The sequence below is a fragment of the Equus asinus genome, chromosome 3, assembly GCF_041296235.1.
Source record: "Equus asinus isolate D_3611 breed Donkey chromosome 3, EquAss-T2T_v2, whole genome shotgun sequence".
Classification (NCBI taxonomy): domain Eukaryota; kingdom Metazoa; phylum Chordata; class Mammalia; order Perissodactyla; family Equidae; genus Equus; species Equus asinus.
The window spans coordinates 118564442-118583293 of NC_091792.1; the positions used below are offsets into that span (position 1 = coordinate 118564442).

An 18852-nucleotide genomic window follows, 5' to 3' on the forward strand; every position below is an offset into this window, starting at 1 on the left:
CAAGGCTTCTTCAGGCCTGGGCTTGGAAGTCGTATGGTATCACTTGCGCCACTTGGTCTAAGCCAAGTCACAGGTCAGCCCAGACTCAAGCAGTGGGGAAGTGGACGCCACCCCTTACAAGGAGAATCGTGTTTTCATTGGGACTGTAACTGGCATCACCAGAGGAAGTCAACTCCATTATCCAGAAAGACGTGGGAAGCTTCTTAACATCCACTAATAATAACGAGTAAGAAAACAAAACCCACTTACTCTGTACTGGACACTGTGCTAAGGACTTCACAAGACCCCAATGAGGCAGGTGTTAGGGCTGAACTATAATTTATTCCCCAATGCTCCTGTTTCCATGCGGAGAGACAGAATACTAGAGGAGAACTTCCTGCCTTTCACCCTCACCCACCGCTATTTCCTCCTTCCCATGCGAGCAGCGACTCCTCTACTGGTGAATCTAGGAGGAGTGCAGATCTTTCCCCCTGAGATCTCCCAGCCGTAAGGAGCGTGCATTCTGTCTGCGCTGGGGACAGGTGTGCCCTGTGGAGGAGACCTGCCAGGGGCTCAATTCAATCAGAAGGAGGGGTATACTAGCAAATCCATTGGGTCCACCACAGTCACATTCTCCAAACAGCTTTATTGGTTGTGAATGAATTACTGTGAACTCCATCTGCCTGGGTTTCTCAATTGTTTCTGAACCAGGCAAAGAAAGAAGGGGTGCAACTTATTGGAACCTTTCAAATCCCAACAGAAAACACTGTCAGCCCCTTTTCCTGGAAAAGTTAAGTAACTAGTATAAGGTTGCATAGTTAATACCTGACAGAACCTCATTCCAGAACCAGCCTCCTTGACCGGAAGCAGGACCTCCTTCACCCCCTCTCTCCCTGACCGCAGGAAGACATTTAACACTTATGTCACCATTTACTTTCCTTTAACCAAACCCAGGTTAACAAGCAAGTCTTCAAGACTTTCTCTGTTCGCACTTATTCTTCATATCTTGTGTGTGAAGCACTTGCACCCCAGAGGTCAACAGAGGCATCCTGACATTTGAAAATTCAATTAGAATTAACTTGAAACCCCTCCCCTGCCGTCAGTGTGGTGAAAGTTCTGAGTCCCTCCCACTCCCCTGGACTTGGGGTGGCAGCACCAGTTTATCTTATTTTACCTTATTCCTAGTGGGTTGCACTCCACAATCCTGCTTCCACCAAATTATAAATTATCTCACCATCTATGTGCTGTTTTTCCTCCACACTATCCCCGGACCTGGAATAGAGACTCGTTGCCTTGGTTTCCCCCCTTAAACAGCCCTTACACTAAACACTGGGGAGTGAAGCAGACCTGACCGAGGGGCGGAGTGCTGGGGGAGTTTGCATTGCTCAGGCCCCTCAAGCCTCTGCTGACCTCTAACTGTCCATCCTCGCTCCCCTCCCACTTTGCACTTCATTATGTAAAACTTCAAACATATCTAATAGAAGGGATAATATTATAATGAACCCTATGTTCCCATCACTTAGTTTCAACAATCACCAACTCTCAACAGTGCATCATTTCAACTATACCTTCATCCACTCCCCTGTCGGGATTATTGTGAAGCTAATTCTGGATACCACTTTATCCACAAAAGTTTCAGCATGCACCTCTAAAAGAGATGCTTTTAAAAACAAACCACTATACCAGTACCCTCCTAAATATAATTAATAGCAATTCCTCAATATCAGTAAACATCAGTCAGGGTTCACACTCTCTCAGTCCCTCCTCTCTCACCCCTGGGCTTCAATCACACCTAACGGAGACGACTCACACACATGTATCTCTGGCAGATCTCAGGTCTCCTCGATGAAACACACACCCATATAAGGACCGCCTACCTGAACAGGGCCGACGGCTGCATTGGGTACAGTAGGCCCAGTGCCGACAGCCCACAATATTTTTAGGAGCTCACAAAAATGTTTTAGTTCTTTTTAAGTGAGAAGAAAAAATTAACTTTCATTTTAAAATGTTTTAATATATAATATTCATATGTCCATCTTTATACCAATGCAATCATAAAATATAATTTTTAATATTATTTTAAGGAAGAAAGAACCTAGAAAGGCAAAAGTGCCTAGGGTCTGTGAAAGTCCTAATGCAGCCCTGCACCTGACATCTCCTTTTACATGTCTCAAAGGCATCCTCTAAGCTAAGTGTCCAGAACTGGACACCTGCTCCTCCACTCTCCTCTTCTGGTCCTCTCCCAGTGTTCCCTACATCAGTGAAGGGCTCTCTATTGTGTAAAGAAAGATCACCCAAATGAGAACACATCAAGGCTATTTATTCAGAGCTTGCTATAGCAAGGGAGTCAGCCACTGTCACCTGCATTTGGCAGAGACTCAAAGGCAGAGCAGTGGAAAGCTTATAGTGGGATGGCGTAGGGGGAAAGCCTTGGGTATACTCTGATTAGAAGCTGTTGGCGTGGGGAAGTTGGAGGCTAACTAGAAACTGGGCATCCTATGTGATTGGCTTAGAGGATATATTTGGCTTTCTTTCTCTGGTTGGTCCTGCGTTGGAAGTGGGGGCAAAAAATAGGCACCAGATCCTGACCATTCTGGACTGCAGAGGCTGTGGTTTGGATTCCTGATCTGGCTGTGCAGAGGTTGTGAGTCAGCTCTATTGTCATGTATGGCCTGGCCATTGTCCACTTGTATATTCAGACTGTCAATATCCATCTTGTTTTATAAGCTAGAAATCCAGGTTATCTTGAACACTTCCCTCTCTCCCACCCTATATGCAATCCATCACCAAATCCTGTAAAAATTCACCTCTTCAGATATCTCTCAAGTCTGTCACTTCTTTCCATCTCCACCATGGTACCACCAAACGATTTTCATCTTTCATCTGATCTACTAAATAGCCTCCTAACTCGGTCTACCTACCTCCACTGCCCCCTCCCCAATTTATTTGTCAAAGTAATTTTTCCAAAAGACATCTCTGATTGTGTTATCCCTATGCTTAAATTACTTCAACAGCTCCCACTGGTTTTAAGATAAAGATTAAAATCTTTAACGTGGCCTCCAGGGCCCTGAATGGCCTGGTTCCCATCTTTCTGCCTCCTCCTGCATCACACAACCCCTTTTTTCTTTCCATATGAGACACTCTGGCCTTCTTTCAGTCCCTGATGCATCTCCCCACCTGCCACAGGGGATTTACTGGAAGACTGAGCAGCTCCTAAGTCTAAGGAATAAGTGAAGAGCCAGGGCAGCTCCAGGAACACAGGTAGTAGGAGCAAAACGAAGTCTCATCAGGGCATCAGTATTGAGAAATAGGCCCAACTAGCCCCCTGCCCCTTGCACCACTCTGCTTAAGATCCAAAGCCCTAGAGGACAGTTCAATGGCCATGGCTGGCTTGAGTCACATGCCCATCCCTTGGCCCGGACACTTTAATAAAAGTTCCAGTAAAGCTTTAGACAATGAAGAGAAAGTAATCCCCCAAAAGAAAATTGGGAGTTCTTACCACAAGGAGGAGGAATGGAGGCAGGGTGACCCCCAAATCAACAAATGTCCACTAACCCACGTTCCCACTCCCTGGACTGACTTCCTGTTCCCTCTTGGGTTAATCCTACTGATATTTAGATTCCAGCCCAATTGTCCCTTCATTAAAGAAGCCTTCCCCTGCCTTCCTAAGGGAGCCAAAGTCCTCTATTCTGTTATTTCATAGCACTGTACCCTCTCCTTCACAGCACTTGCCACTGCTTAATTTTACATGTATTTGTGAATGTTTGAATTCCATCCATCTCTCCCAATTGGCTTAACACTCCATGAGAACAGAGCCCACATCCGTTTGGCTTCCTGTGATACCTCAGGGCCCGCCGGCACAGTGCCTGGTGAAGCAGACCCTCCACATTCATTTAACATATGAATCAAGCCACGAAGATATTCATTTTCCCAGTGATATGAAATATGCCACTCTCCTCTTAGAGGCAAAAGGAGCTAAATTTTTAAACAAGCTTTTTCCAGTTCATACTTTATTACATAATTTTCCTATTTAATCTTTACAATAATGCAGCAGGACCCACTTTACACATCAAGAAACTGAGGCACAGGAAGCTAGGGAATTAATTTAAAATTACATACCTCGTAAAGGATCCATGGGAACACAAACCCAGGTCTGTCTGATTCCAAAACTCAAGTTCAAAACTTCTATATGGTATTGCTTCTCCACAACACAAGTTAACTCCTTAACACACACAGTTTAGAGACGGAACTCATTCATTTGTAAAACTGATTTTCAAATAAGATCATCTTCACGTAAACCTAGATATGACATAAAAGTTAGTTTAATTTGTAAAATACTGACCCACAGAGAGAATAAAACAAATTAAATAGAAAACTCTGGCCAGATGCAATTTGACAGAGAATTATAACATGTACCAAAAGCCTTACTTTTTCTGTCATTCATGATCAATGACACTGAGGGTGAGGGAAGGAATAGAGATTGGTGGAGATGCAATCACTTAACGTTCCCTAAATTTCATCTACAGATTATAAAAAACATTTCGACTTATCTAAAAAGGCCTCACCATGTCCGTGTTGTCTCTCAGTAATGAGGGGAGGTTGGAAAAGTGACACAAAGAATGATTTCTTGGGGCTGGCCCCGTGGCTGAGTGGTTAAGTTCAAGCAGTCCGCTGCAGGCAGCCCAGCGTTTCATTGGTTCGAATCCTGGGCGTGGACATGGCACTGCTCATCAAACCACTCTGAGGCAGCGTCCCACATGCCACAACTAGAAGGACCCACAACGAAGAATATACAACTATGTACCAGGGGGCTTTGGGGAGAAAAAGGAAAAAATAAAATCTTAAAAAAAAAAAAGAATGATTTCAATTCTTAGGATTTAGAGAAGGGACCAAGGAGAGATCAGCGACTGGGGACGCAGATCTCACTGGCAAATATAAGGAAGAGTGTTTCTTCAGGTCAGTTACGGCAATGAGACGGCCAAGATGCTTGTGAGGAGACAGGAAGGAGAAGAAGGCAGGCTGTCATTTTCTCTTTTATTGTATGCTGGAGTCCTCAAACCTGCTAAGCACATGATGACAGGGAACAGGAGCAACTGCTGTTTGACGTCACAGTGGGGCCCCTGAAGTCTCATGTTTTTTGAGGGGGCGAGGGAAGACAAACTGACAGGACCAGAGTCAGGAACTAAGTCATCTACTACGTCTTCTAGATACATAACTAGGGTTTGACTGAGGTGGCTTTCTGTATTTAACGCATAATAGGTTCTGCCAACTCCTGGATCCTCGGAGAACATTGCGTTTTCAAAGCAGCTGGCTTGACTTTAAAGACATCTGGATCATAATATACAATACGCACAGGAGCCCTGAAATGAGGGAAAAAAGAATTCAACCTGAAATAAGATGAACAGAAAATGGAACTAACATTCCTCAAGCTCCACTATTATTAGGCACTATGTTATTATCCCATTTTGACTTTCATAAACACCCCATGAAAGAGGAATCTTGACCTCCACTATATAGATAAGGAAATGAAGGCTCAGGGAAGTTATAAGAATGATCTGTGGTCAAATCCAGATCAGATTCCTTTGCTCTTTCCACAGAAAGTAAATTCTGGAAATTGCTCAATAATTCGGCAATGTTAAAACAAGCCAGACAGCCCTCTGGTGGACTTATAGAAATCAAATTGTTGAAGTTTCCACCCTTAGCACCTTATCACCAAATAATAACCTTGCCAGTGGGATAGAATCTTGAACACTTGATCTCATTCTTCCCTTTCCTTTGTCAATGAACAAAGAATGAGCTTCATTTCATTTGATGTTGAACTTTTTTTTTAAAGGAAAAACACATTGTAAAAGTTTACAAATATTTTATTATGTAAGAACTAACGTATTTACTGTTCCCTGAGCTCAAGACTTCTACAACTTTTTCAGTGTCTCCTAGGATTACCAGATGATGCTTAAAAAGGGGGATCAGATATTATCCCTTGAAGGTAACACAATGAATTGAGGTTCAGGCAAGTTAAGAGGTCTTCTAAAAAATAAACAGTAAGTAGCCATTTCTTCTATGTTGAATATATTTTCTTCTTTATTTGAAATGGGTCCTATATGGACATGATGCAAAAACATTGAAAAATACAAAAGCTTAATTAGTGAAAAATAAGCCTTTCTCCCATCCCAGTTCCCCAGGCCCCCAAAAGCAACCATCGTTACTAGTGTCTCGTATACTCTTCTGAGATATTTATAGGCATAGGCAAGCAAATATATGGCACATATATATTTTTTTCTTACACAAACTACAACATATTACATGCTCTATTCCGTAACTTGTTTCACTTAACAGTATATGTTAGATAAATAACCCCAGGTCCATACTCACAGAGTTGTCTCCTAAATCTAAGTTTCAATACTAGTCTACACACCCTTTAACCGTAGCCTTATACGTATGGTAAGAAGACCACAGATTTGTCACAATGAATGTAACACGTAAGCAAGAAGGTTTTGCAAATTTCCTGTATTTCTACAATTCTTTTCACTGCCTTTATTAGGTCGACTTTCCCCTCTCCCTGCACCCTCAGCCTTTCTTGTCCCATCTCAGCCTTAAATTGACATACCTTGTACTTGGATTAGCTAGTTCTTGAATTCTTGGAGACGCTTTGGAATGGAGAGCAGCATAAGACACCGGCCAGTAGGCATCACGGGCAGGTAAATAATCTTGATGAAGAGGCTTGGCTTTAGCTAGAGCTTCTATTCGAGGGCTTGGTGTGGCTAGCAAGGCAGCGTGGGATACCTATGATGGAAACAAAAAGACACAAAAATACATCCCAGATCTCACGATGTCTCCCTCTCTTTACGGCCATATCCCTAATTGAGCCACCACCATCTCTCTCCTGGATTACTGCAACAGACTCCAAACTGGTCTCCCTACTTCCATTCTTGCCCCTGTACAATCCAGCCTTCACATGGCAGTCACCGAGGGAGACAATGAGCATTTTAATAAGTGTATTCCATGAGCCAGAAGGTGTCCTACGTGATTTACCTATATCATTCCCACTTAATCATCATAACAGCTCTGTGAGGTAAGTCCTTTCTGAAACCCAATTCAGATCATGTCACATCCATAGTCTAAAACCTTCTGGTGGCTTCCCATTTTGCTAAGAATAACTCAGGCTCCTTGCTGTGTCCTAGAAGACCCTCTATGATCTGGCTGCTCTCCCGCTCCTCTGACTTCATCTTCCTCTCTTTCCACCTTGATCATTATGATCCTAGCCACACGAGGCCCTTCTGGCCCAGCTCTTTCCATCTCAGGGCCTTTGTACTTGCTAGTTCTTCTGCTTGAAGTCCTCGTTCCTCAATCCTGTCATGGCTGCCTCTTCATTATTCAAGTCTCCAGACTCGAATATCACATTCTCAAGGAGTTCTTCCCTGACCATCCAAGGTAAATCAGCCTTTCTAATTACCCTCTTCTACAGTACTCATTAAATCTTCTTCATAGCACTTACCAACACCTGGCTTAGCTCCTTTATCTCATTGTTGGTATGTTTATTATCTGCTTCTCCCCATTGGAATATAACCTCTTCAGAGAAGTACTTGTTTGCCAAAAGCTAGAATAGACCCTGGCACATAATTGGTGCTGAATAATATAATACGTTATAATATATAATATAACATGTTGACTGACTGATCAACTCTTCTTGGTCTTACTTTGAAAACCAAGTCTGCCAGGTTGCCTTTCTATTATGTTGCTCTATTGGTAAAACAGAAAGGCTAACATTTAGCTACTAATCTCTCTTGTAAGTGCTCATTCAAAAGAATTAGGACAATGAACACCATTCAGTAGCCCTGAAAGTGTTCTGTATTACATTGCTACAGATTTGTCTTGGGTTCTAAGAATTTGATGATCTGCAGTGGTATCACTTTTGAAATATACATATTTTTAACACCCAAACAATCCTAACAATTACAGAAAGATGCCTTTCATTCCCATCTTACATACCCAAAAACTGAGAATAAAGTGATTTGCCTGAGGGTCACAAGGTAAGTCACTTTAGCCAACTCAAGACACTCTCCCAAGGGTTTTTGATTCCCAGACTAGTTTTCTTTCCTAAGAATTCCATATCAAATCCTCAGGTTCCCAGAAAGAGGGTGAAATTGGTCCGACCTCCTTCAGCACCATGATCATTAGATATTTACTGAAAATTCAACTGGGATTGGGCAACAAATTGCAACCACAATGAATGGAGGGGAGTGTCAAGGAGGAAGAGAGAGGGAAGCCACTGAAGGTGCCAGGCTCTGTGCTGAACACCATGCAGTATATTACAAGTCACAACCATCCTCCAAGTGGAACCGCTATCTTTACTCAACTTGCTCCACCCAGCTTCAAGGTCATCCCAACTTTAGGACTTTGACAAGTGCTCTTGCCATTACTACAATATTCTCCTCTCAGATCTTCACTTAGCTGACTCCTTCCCATTATTGAGATTTCAGCTCAACTATCTCTTCCATAGAGAGGCTTTCCCTGACTACCATATGCAAAGTATCTTATTCCCCACCCCCACCCACTGTCACTCATTTCCTCTTTTATTTTCTTCATAGTAATAATCACTACCTGATACTATCTTATCTGTTTACTTATTTATTTTTTGTCTCCCACCATCTTGTTCGCTGGGAGTGGTGCCTGGCACACAGCAGGCATTCAAATACTCATTGAATGAATAAGGCTCAGGAAGGCTGTCACAACATCATAAAGCTAGCAATGGTGAGGCTGGAACTTGAAATCAGCTCTTACTACTCCAAAGCCCATGCTTTTTGCCTTCTACGCCCAAGTCTCTGTCCATATCTTGCAGGTAGGTCTTCTTTCCTGCCACAGACCATTCTTTCAAGATTCTCTTTTCCCATGACTTTGGCTATAGAGGCAAAATAGCACCCTAGGAACAACCAGAAAGTGAACTGAAGTGGATGCCAAGGCAGTGATGGCTTACAGGACGGATGGGCATTTCACTTCTTTCTCTCTCATAGCATAGACCCTCTAACTTGATCCTTGGATGGGCAAGGTCTACAATTCTTGGAGTTGCGACAGCAGTCAGGGTAGAAATTGAAATCCTGGTTTCAATCTAGGGCAGAAAAACAAAATAGTACCTGTAAGTATCAAATAATAAACACTGTCTCAATCAAGATTACAAAGTACAGTCTGACCTCTGGACCAGACTTCTCAGCAAATCCAGCAGAAAGAAAGAGAATCTTGCAGTAACCCATGATCATAGCTGAAAGGATCAATTTCCATCTTTCCCAAACCAGGTTGTATGGATTCCAACCCAGCTTTTCAGGAACTTACTATTAAACTAAAGATGGGGAGGAAATGGCAATGTTACATACTGACTAAGAAATAAATGGTAATACTGATTTGTGGAGCAATAAACGCAGCCAAGAGGGAAGGCTCACCCTCACCACATGAGAACACTATAAGGGGGAGCATTCTGCTTCATTCTTACTATTTTTGCCCTTTGGAAACTGGGACTCACATTATCACAAATCTCCAAGCTCAGAGTGAATTTAACTGGCTCTCTTCTAATTGGAACAGTTAAGAAAAAGAAACCAAAGCCAAGAGAAAGAAGGGCAGAACCATATATCTCCATAGACAATGTTATACCAGTCCCCTGAGTCACTTCTCACTATCTTAATTGTGGAAATGTGTTCAAATTACATAGTCATCTATTTAAATTACTTGTATTCAAATGCAAAAGTTACCACAAGACTTTGAGGGGGAACATAATCAACAACAAGAAGTAAAATAAGTTTTTATCTGTGGGTGGGAAAATAATACACAAAGTTGCAAATCCCTTCTTGTGTTCTTTAAAATGAGATGATGATACTAACACTGACAGGGTTTTACATGTATTAATTCCTCACCTAGGGTGTCATTTTTATTTCTATTTCATTAACGGAGAAACCAAGGTACTGTGAAGTTCAGCAATTTATTTAAGTTTATATAGTTAGTAAGTGGCAGAGCCGGGATTCAAACCCAAGGTCCTATCTGTCTGTATAATACCATGCACCACTAGTAATTAAGCATTTCCAATGAATAAAGTTTTGTCTCCTAACAGGTTTAGGGAAAATCAAAGAAATATATGACAACCACTGCCTTCAGCTGAGGCTTACAATCGAAAAGGAAATAAAACAATCATTCATTAATTCGATTCATTAAACAAATATTTCTTAATTATATTATGTAAGACACCACAAAGAATAATAAAACAGTCCCTTTCCTTAAAGTAATATTCAAGTTAGAAGGAATCATAGACCTATAGGCAAATCATTAAGATTATTTGAGGGGCCAGCCCCCTGGCCGAGTGGTTAAGCTTGCGCGCTCTTCTTTGGTGGCCCAGGGTTTCATCGGTTCGGATCCTGGGGGTGGCACGCACTAGCACTGCTCATCAGGTCACGCTGAGGCAGCATCCCACATAGCAGAGCCAGAAGGACCTACAACTAGAATATACAAGTAGGTACTGGGGGGCTTTGGGGAGAAGAAGAAAAAATAAAAAAGAAAGATTGGCAACAAATGTTAGCTCAGGTGTCAATATTTAATTTAAAAAATTCATATTTATTTTAGAAAAGACTATTTGATATCCATAAAATAGAATAAATAAAACTTTGGAAGATGTGAGAAGGGTGGAAGAATCCAAGAAGGATTCTCTTTTCAGGGATTAAGAGACATTAGATTGGACCTTGATGGAAGGATCAGATTTTGACAAGCAGAGAGAGAAGGAAAGGTAGGGAGGATGAAGGAAGGAAGGTGGAAGGGAAAGTCCGAGCACAGAGGCAAGAAAGCATGCAACAGACTGCGTCTAGTGACGCAGGGAGATCAGACTTGTAAATGCATTTGAAACTAGATTAGATGTGGGGGGCCTTCTTCATAGCCAGCAAAGAACCATCCGATCTTGTCACTAGAAAGGAGGCATGATGAGAGCTAGAGATTAACCAGTCAGGCGTGTGTGAGAAGAACTGAAGCAGGGACACAGGAAGCTTGAAGGACAATAAGAAAGTTATGGCCAAAAGAAGAGACACAAGGGTATACATACCCTACCCCATTCTAAAATATTTTTTAAAGTTACAATAATTTAAGCAAAATGATACTTGCACAATAAGAGATCAATGTAACCAAATAGAGGAATTCAGAAATATGATCTAGTACAGTGGTTCTCAAATTTTTTGGTCCAGAGCCCTTTGACACTCTTAAAAGTAACTGAGGGTTCCCCCAAACTGAGACGTTTAAGAAAACTTATTTAATCTTAAAAAAATAAGAAACTCATTACCTGTCAATATAAGGTTTTTTTTTAAAAGATTTTACTTTTTTCCTTTTTCTCCCCAAAGCCCCCCAGTACATAGTTGTATATTCTTCGTTGTGGGTCCGTCTAGTTGTGGCATGTGGGACGCTGCCTCAGCGTGGTTTGATGAGCGGTGCCATGTCCGCACCCAGGATTCGAACCAACGAAACACTGGGCCACCTGCAGCGGAGCGCATGAACTTAACCACTCGGCCACGGGGCCAGCCCCAAATTTTCTTTTTTTTTTGAGGAAGATTAGCCCTGAGCTAACCACTGCCAATCCTCCTCTTTTTGCTGAGGAAGACAGGTCCTGAGCTAACATCCATGCCCATCTTCCTCTACTTTATACTTGGGATGCCTACCACAGCATGGCTTTTGCCAAGTGGTGCCATGTCTGCACCGGGATCCGAACTGGCAAACCCTGGGCGACCAAGAAGCAGAACATGCGAACTTAACTGCTGCGCCACCGGGCCGGCCCCTCAATATAAATATTTTTAAGACAAATAACCTGATCTCCCAAAATAAAAAAAAAATTGTGAGAAGATTGGTACGTTTTACATTTTTGCAAATCTCTTTAATATCTGGCTTAAGAGGACACTGTTGTTTTGGTTGAAGTATATGAAGAAATCCAGCTTCACAGAGTAGCTGGAAAAGAGAAGCATATTTTTTTTTTTTATTGAGTTAATGCTAGGTTACAATCTTGTGAAATTTCAGTCGTACATTAATGTTTGTCAGTCATGTTGTAGGTGCACCACTTCACCCTTTGTGCCCACCCCCCACCCCACCTTTCCCCTGGTATCCACTAAACTGTTCTTGGTCCATAATTTTAAATTCCTCATATGAGTGGAGTCATACACAGATTATCCTTCTCTTGCTGGCTTATTTCACTTAACATAATTCCCTCAAGGTCCATCCATGTTATTGCAAATGGAATGATTTTGTTCTGTTTTACAGCTGGGAAGTATTCCATTGTATACATGTACCACATCTAAGAGAAGCATATTTTAACAGCCTTTTCAGATAATCGTGGATATTCTTCAATACTACAGTAAAACTTGACAAATGGCAGTTTCTTAAATACTTGTTGCAATGTACAACCTGAAACTACGTCACAGAAATTTTCACACTCTATTATTTTAAAATCCATTGGTCTATCTTGCAGAATGAATGAACTTCTTACTCATGCATGATTTTGAACTTGCAGATCACTTAAAAGGGTCTGGGAAAACTTTATCCATACCTGGGCCACAGTTTTGAAAACCACTGCCCTCATATAAATAACATTGTGGTATATAATCACTGTGGCAGTAAATAAAGCCTGGGGCAATAGTGTGGGGAGGATTCTTACTCCTACTTTATATAAAAATATAATTCAAATAGATTGAGGAATTAACTATTTTAAAAGTTAAAAGTAATCACAAAAATATTACAAGAAAACAGAGTTGACCAGTGGTGTGCAGGTAAATGTTTAACAGCTAGTTCCTCAGAGAAAAAAGACAGATTTGTAGTGCTTGTCAATTTCCGTGGTGTAAAAATCCCCATCGTGGCCAATTTCAAACTACCAAGGTGATGGCACTTAACGTGAAGTTGCAGAGAGGTGTGCAACATCAGCTCCTGCGAGCCAGCACAAGCACACCACTGCAGGTGATTTTCGGAAAAGGATTTTCTAAACATAAAGCAATGGCAGAAATCTCAAAGAAATAAGATTAGTAGATTTTACCACACATAAAATTGTAACACTTTAAATGCCCCCAAAGTAACAAAAACAAAATTCAAAGACAAATTAGGGCATTCTGCTTCCAGTAGCAGTAGAGTAGCTTATATTGAACTGATTAACTTGCTGATAAGAGTTATAGACTCTGAACAAAACATTGGGGAAAAAAAAAAACTCTTTGAAGGCACTGGAGAGCAATCAAAAGCAGGCAGAAACTAGAGCGGGCACGACCCCGGAAAGAAGGAAAGCAGTTCTTCCTTGTCCCTTCCTCATCAATTGGGAGAGGAAAGCAAGGTAGGTGTCTGAGGCTGGTAGGAAGGGAGAAGGCACAGTGTCCCACAGCAGGGTGTCAGAGGATCAAGAGAAGGGTCAACCAAGTAGGAGGGCTTGAGATATCAGAGATACCAGTATGACACGGCTGCTGGGAGTGCAAACTGGTGCAGCCACTATGGAAAACAGTATGGAGACTTCTCAAAAAACTAAAAATAGAAACACCATATGATCCAGCTATTCCACTTCTGGGTATTTATCCAAAGAACATGAAAATACTAATTCAAAAAGATATAGGCACCCCTACGTTCATTGCAGCATTATTCACAATAGCCAAGACTTGGGGGCAACCCAGGTGTCCATGAATGGATGACTAGATAAAGAAGATGTGGTATATACATACACACACAATGGAATACTACTCAGCCAAAAAAAAAAGTGCCATTTGCGACAACATGGCTGGACCTTGAGGATATTGTGCTAAGCGAAACAAGTCAGACAGAGAAAGACAAATACCATATGATTTCAGTCATATGTGGAAGACAAACAAACAAACAAGCACACAGATAAGGAGAACAGATTGCTGGTTACCAGAGGGGAAGGGGATGGAGGGAGGGCAAAAGAGGTAGAGAGGCACATACGTGTGGTGATGGATAAAACTAGACCATTGGTGGTGAACATGATGCAGTCTATACAGAAGCTGAAATACAATGTATACCTGAAGCACACACAACGCTATAAACCAATATATGACCTCAGTAAAATAATTAAAAAACCCTGCTAGAATTATAAATAGAAAAGTGAAACTTACAAGCTAAACATAAAAGCCTAAGAAAGGAATAGACTTTTAATTTGAAATTTTAAAAACTGACTATTCATTCTTTAAATCGGGAGCGTATCTCTGAACAGTCTTTCCTGCATACGGAACCAGGCTCCAGGACAGCAAAAGATTCACATCAATGGGCGTGGCAGGTTTTTTTCTTAAGTGGCTATAAATTCCTTGCCACTTCTCTCATGGAGAGGTGGAGCTTGTGTCCCGGGCATCCTCAATCTGGCCAGACTTGTAACTGCATCAATCAACAGAGTATGACTGCAGTGACATTACGTGACTTCCAAGGCCAAATCATAAAAGCATGCAGCTTCCACCTGGTTCTTTTGGAATGCTCACCCTCGGAACACTCCATTTTAGGACGTTCCTTCTCAGAATACAGCTGCCATGCTGAGAGGGGTCTAAGACACATGGAGAGGCCATAAGAAGGTGCTCCTGAACATATTCCCAGCTGAGTCTAGCTTTTAAGTCATCCCAGCCTAGGCGCCACCCATAGCTGTTGCTATGGACTAAAGTTTATGTCCCTCCCCCTCCAATTCATGTGTTGTGTTGAAACCCTGACCTCCAATGTGATGGCATTAGGAGGTGGGGCCTTTGGGAGGAAACAAGGTTGAGGTCATGACTGTGGAACTCTCATAATGGGATTAGCGTCCTTATAAGAAGAGGAAGAGAGATAATAACTCTCTCTCTCTCTCTGTGCATGTGTGTGTGCTCACACAAAGAAGAGGTCATGTGAGCACACAGCAAGATAATGGCTATCTGCAAACCAGGAAGAGAATCTGCTGGCACCTTGATCTTGGATTTCTCAGCCTCTAGAACTGTGAAAATTAAATGTCCCTTGTTTAAGCCCCCCAGTCTATGGTATTTTGTTACAGCAGCCCAAGCTGACTAGGACAACCCCACCATTTCAGACAGCCAGGCCATTAGAGATAGCCCAGCTGAGGCCCCAGACATGAGCAGAGACAAGCAAGCCGTACCTACTTGCCCTGTCAGAATTTCTGACTTACAAAATCCTAGAGCATAACAAAAGGCCTGTTGTTTTATGCCACTGAGTTTGGGGGTGGTTTGGTAGAAGCAACAGACAACCAAATCAGAACTTTAAAGATGAGTCCTCTGTATTGGTTCTAGATTATCTGGAATTTGTTTTCAGAGCTGTTTAGATTTAAAGGTATTAATGATCCTGTTGCCAGTGGTTAAAAAAAAAAAAAAAAGAAAGAAAGAAAAGCACTACCATGCACTGGTAGTCCATGGCATGCAGTGGCAAAACAGAAAGCAAGACTTCGGTGACCAAGTAGCTGCTGCCAGAGAACATTTTAGTGAAATAAAGAGGTATAGTGGGGTGTGTTGGTTGCTTTTAAGTGCACTGAAGAACCTGAGGGAAGAAATGATCAGCTTAGGCCTTTAAATTCCCACCTTAAGGTCTAGGTAAGGGACCAGAAAGTTTTCATGACTTCCCTAAAAGAAATCCTTATCTTCCATGGTCACAGGGCTGAAAATTCTGAAACCAAACTCAAAATTTAACTCTGTGATTGGGTCGATTACAGCACAAACTGAATGCCCAAACTTGTATGGTCTCCTGTGTTAAAGTCAGGGCAAATGACTGAGAAGGAAAGGGACCTTGAAAATTGCAATGGGGATATATGGTCAGATTCCAATGAAGCTGGGGACTTCAAACCCCTAAATACTACTGAGCCTTCCCTACCAATAGCATCAGCCCTTCCTCCCCTGCTGAGGAGGCTAGATTCCCCTTGCTTGAAGAACCAGTAATGGGTTCCCCTAAAGTAAATACCTTCTGGGGAACTGCTGACCTACCCCTACTCTCTCTCATTGCTTCTACATCTATAAGCAGACCCAAGTTTCAACTGCCATAACAGCCTTCCATAGAATTCTCCATCAGCTCCCATAATTGCATAAGGTCTAATTCTATATCATCATAGTCATTCTGCTTCTCTGATCAAATCCTGCCTAATACATTAGGCACATGGGAGGTAGTTAGAAAAGTTCATTTGATGAGAGGGGAAAATAAACAGGAAGAAAAGGAAAACACACACCTAGAAATAAGAGCAGAGCATGTTACAGTTACAAACATGTTACATGTTACAAAATCAATCAGGAACTGTTTCTTTCACACGGACCCACTTACGATTTTTGGAGGAACATAGTTTGGATTTGTGCTTTTGGCTATTGAGAGTCGCAATATCCGGGGAGAAGGATCAGAGACTCGAGGAGACTCTCTTGTGAAGGAATCACTGAAGGGCCTATATGCAAATAGAACATGAAATAGTATAATCATGGGAGAAAAAATAACTGCACTTTTCATTGGTATAATCAATCTCCAATCAATTATATACATTGTTTCCATCTTAGGATCATCTTTTCCCATAACCATTAGTGCCCTTCCTACCAGATTGGTGTAAAATTTTTTTACTATGATCCACAGTAAGAAGTGCATTTTATATGGTGATACAATATATGCAAATCTGTGTGTGTGTGTGTGTGTGTGTGTGTGTGTGTGCGCGCGCACGCGCGTTTATGTTTGGGTGTATCTGAAGCAAAATTATCACGAAACAATGCTTTCCCTGGGTAACATATTCTGATTTTTAACATTTCACTTAAAAAAAACTGAATCAATTTCTTGATCCACTGATAGGTTGAGACTTGTAGTTTAAAAAGCACTTCACTTCGTTCCAAAATCTCATTAAATCCCTGAGATAAAAATTCCAGTCACTACCAAGGACCCCTCTGTGATGGCCAGTCTCCTCTGCACCGCAGTTTGAAAGACTGCAGCTCATAACTCCCAGAAGCTTGGCCAATTTTCACGGGCTGTTCCCCACATATTCCTTTCCCGAACAAAAGACCACCAACCAACAAACCTAAAAAGCTCACGTGGAGAAAGTTTTTCTCAGATAAATATATGATTACCCTCTAGGAGCAGTTTGTGTTAGTCTTTTAAATTAATAAATAATTAACATACATAGAATTTGCCCTTTTAAAGTGTGCGATTCAGTGGTTTCTAGCATACTGACAAAGCTGTGCAACCATTTTCACTATTAAAATTCAGAACACTTTCCATCACCCCAAAGAGAAACCCCATACCAATTAACAGTCCCTCCTCCTTACTCCACCCCTCCCCACCCCACCAGGAACCACTAACCTATTTTCTGTCTCTATGGATTTGCCTGTTCTGGATATTTCAAATAAAATGAATCATACAAATATGTAGCCTTCTGGCTTCCTTCACTTAGCATGTTTTTAAGATTCATGTATTAGTACGTTATTCCTTTTTATGGCAGAATAATATCCCATTGTATGGATTTGCCTCATTTTGTTTATCCATTCATCCACTGATGAACATTTCAGTTGTTTCCACTTTTTGGCTATTACGAAATGCTACTATGAATATTCATGTACAAGTTTTTGTGTGAACATATGTTTTCTATTCTCTTTGGTACATGCCTAGAAGTAGAATTGCTGATCATGTGATAACTCTATTTTTAACATTTTGAGGAACTAGAAAACTGTTTTCCATATAAACTGCACCATTTTACATTCCCACCGGCAATGTATGAAGTTTTCAATTTCTCCACATCCTCATCAACATGTTATTTCCTGTTTATTAATTATTATTGTCATTCTAGAAGGTGTGAAGTAGTATCTTGTGGTTTTAATGTGCATTTCCAAGATGACTAACAATATTTTGCATCTTTTCACCTGCTTCTTGTTCATTTGTATTTCTTCTTTGGAGAAATGTCTATTCAAATCCTCTGCCCATTTTCTAAATTAGGTTGTATTTTTCCCTACAGTTCAAAGAATTCTTTATATATATTCTGAATAATCTCTTATCAGATATATGATTTGTAAATATTCTCTCCCAGCTTATGAGCTGTCTTCTCACTCTCTTGATAGGGTCCTTCGACGCACAAAAGTTTTTACTTTTGATGAAGTCCAATTTATGAATTTTTTTCTCCCATGTGTTTTGGTATCATATCTAAGAAACCATTGCCTAGGTCACAGAGATGTATGCCTATGTTCTCTTCTAAAACTTTTGTACTTTTAGCTCTTATGTTTAGGTATGTGATCCATTTTGGATTAATTTTTGTGAATGGTGTGAAGTAGGGCTCCAACTTCATTCTTTTGCATGTGGATATGCAGTTATCCCAGCACCATTTGTTTAAAAGACTATTCTTCCCAATTAAATTGTCTTAGTAGCCTCATTAAAAATCAGTTGACCATAAATATAAGGGTTCATTTCTGGACTCTCAATTCTATCCCACTGATGTGTATGTCTATCCTTATGCCAGAAGCACACGGTCTTGATGACTGTAGTTTTTCAGTAAGTTCTAGCACCAGGAGCTGTAAATCTTCCACCTTTGCTCTCCTTTTTCAAGATTGCTTTTTGCTATTCTAGGTCCCTTTCATTTCTGTATGAATTTTAGAATCACCTTGTCAATTTCTATCAAAAAAGGCAGCTGGAATTTTACTGGGGATTACACTGAATTTGTAGGTCAATTTGAAGAGAATTGCCATCATAAGAAACTTAAAACTTCCAATCCATTAACAGGGAATGTCTTTCCATTTATTTAAATATCCAATTTCTTTCAACAATGTTTGTAGTTTTTTGGGGGGTTTTTTTGGTGAGGAAGTTTGGCCCTGAGCTAACATCTGGGCCAATCCTCCTCGTTTTTTTTTCTTTTCTCCCCAAAACCCCAACACAGTTGTATATCCTAGTTGCAGATCATTCTAG

General features: G+C 41.1%; 1 protein-coding gene across 1 annotated transcript in view; it reads right to left on the reverse strand.

The window, feature by feature from the left end:
* Nucleotides 1-4041: 4041 nt before the first annotated feature.
* Nucleotides 4042-18852, reverse strand: part of SPMAP2L (sperm microtubule associated protein 2 like) — a 51991-nt gene continuing 37180 nt past the window's right edge. The window contains exons 5-8 of the mRNA XM_070506546.1: nt 16252-16366; nt 8954-9085; nt 6587-6762; nt 4042-5339 (exon numbers count right to left, since the gene is read on the reverse strand). Coding sequence (XP_070362647.1) covers nt 5225-5339; nt 6587-6762; nt 8954-9085; nt 16252-16366 — 538 coding nt within the window. The 3' untranslated portion in view covers nt 4042-5224. The remainder of the gene's footprint in view (nt 5340-6586; nt 6763-8953; nt 9086-16251; nt 16367-18852) is intronic.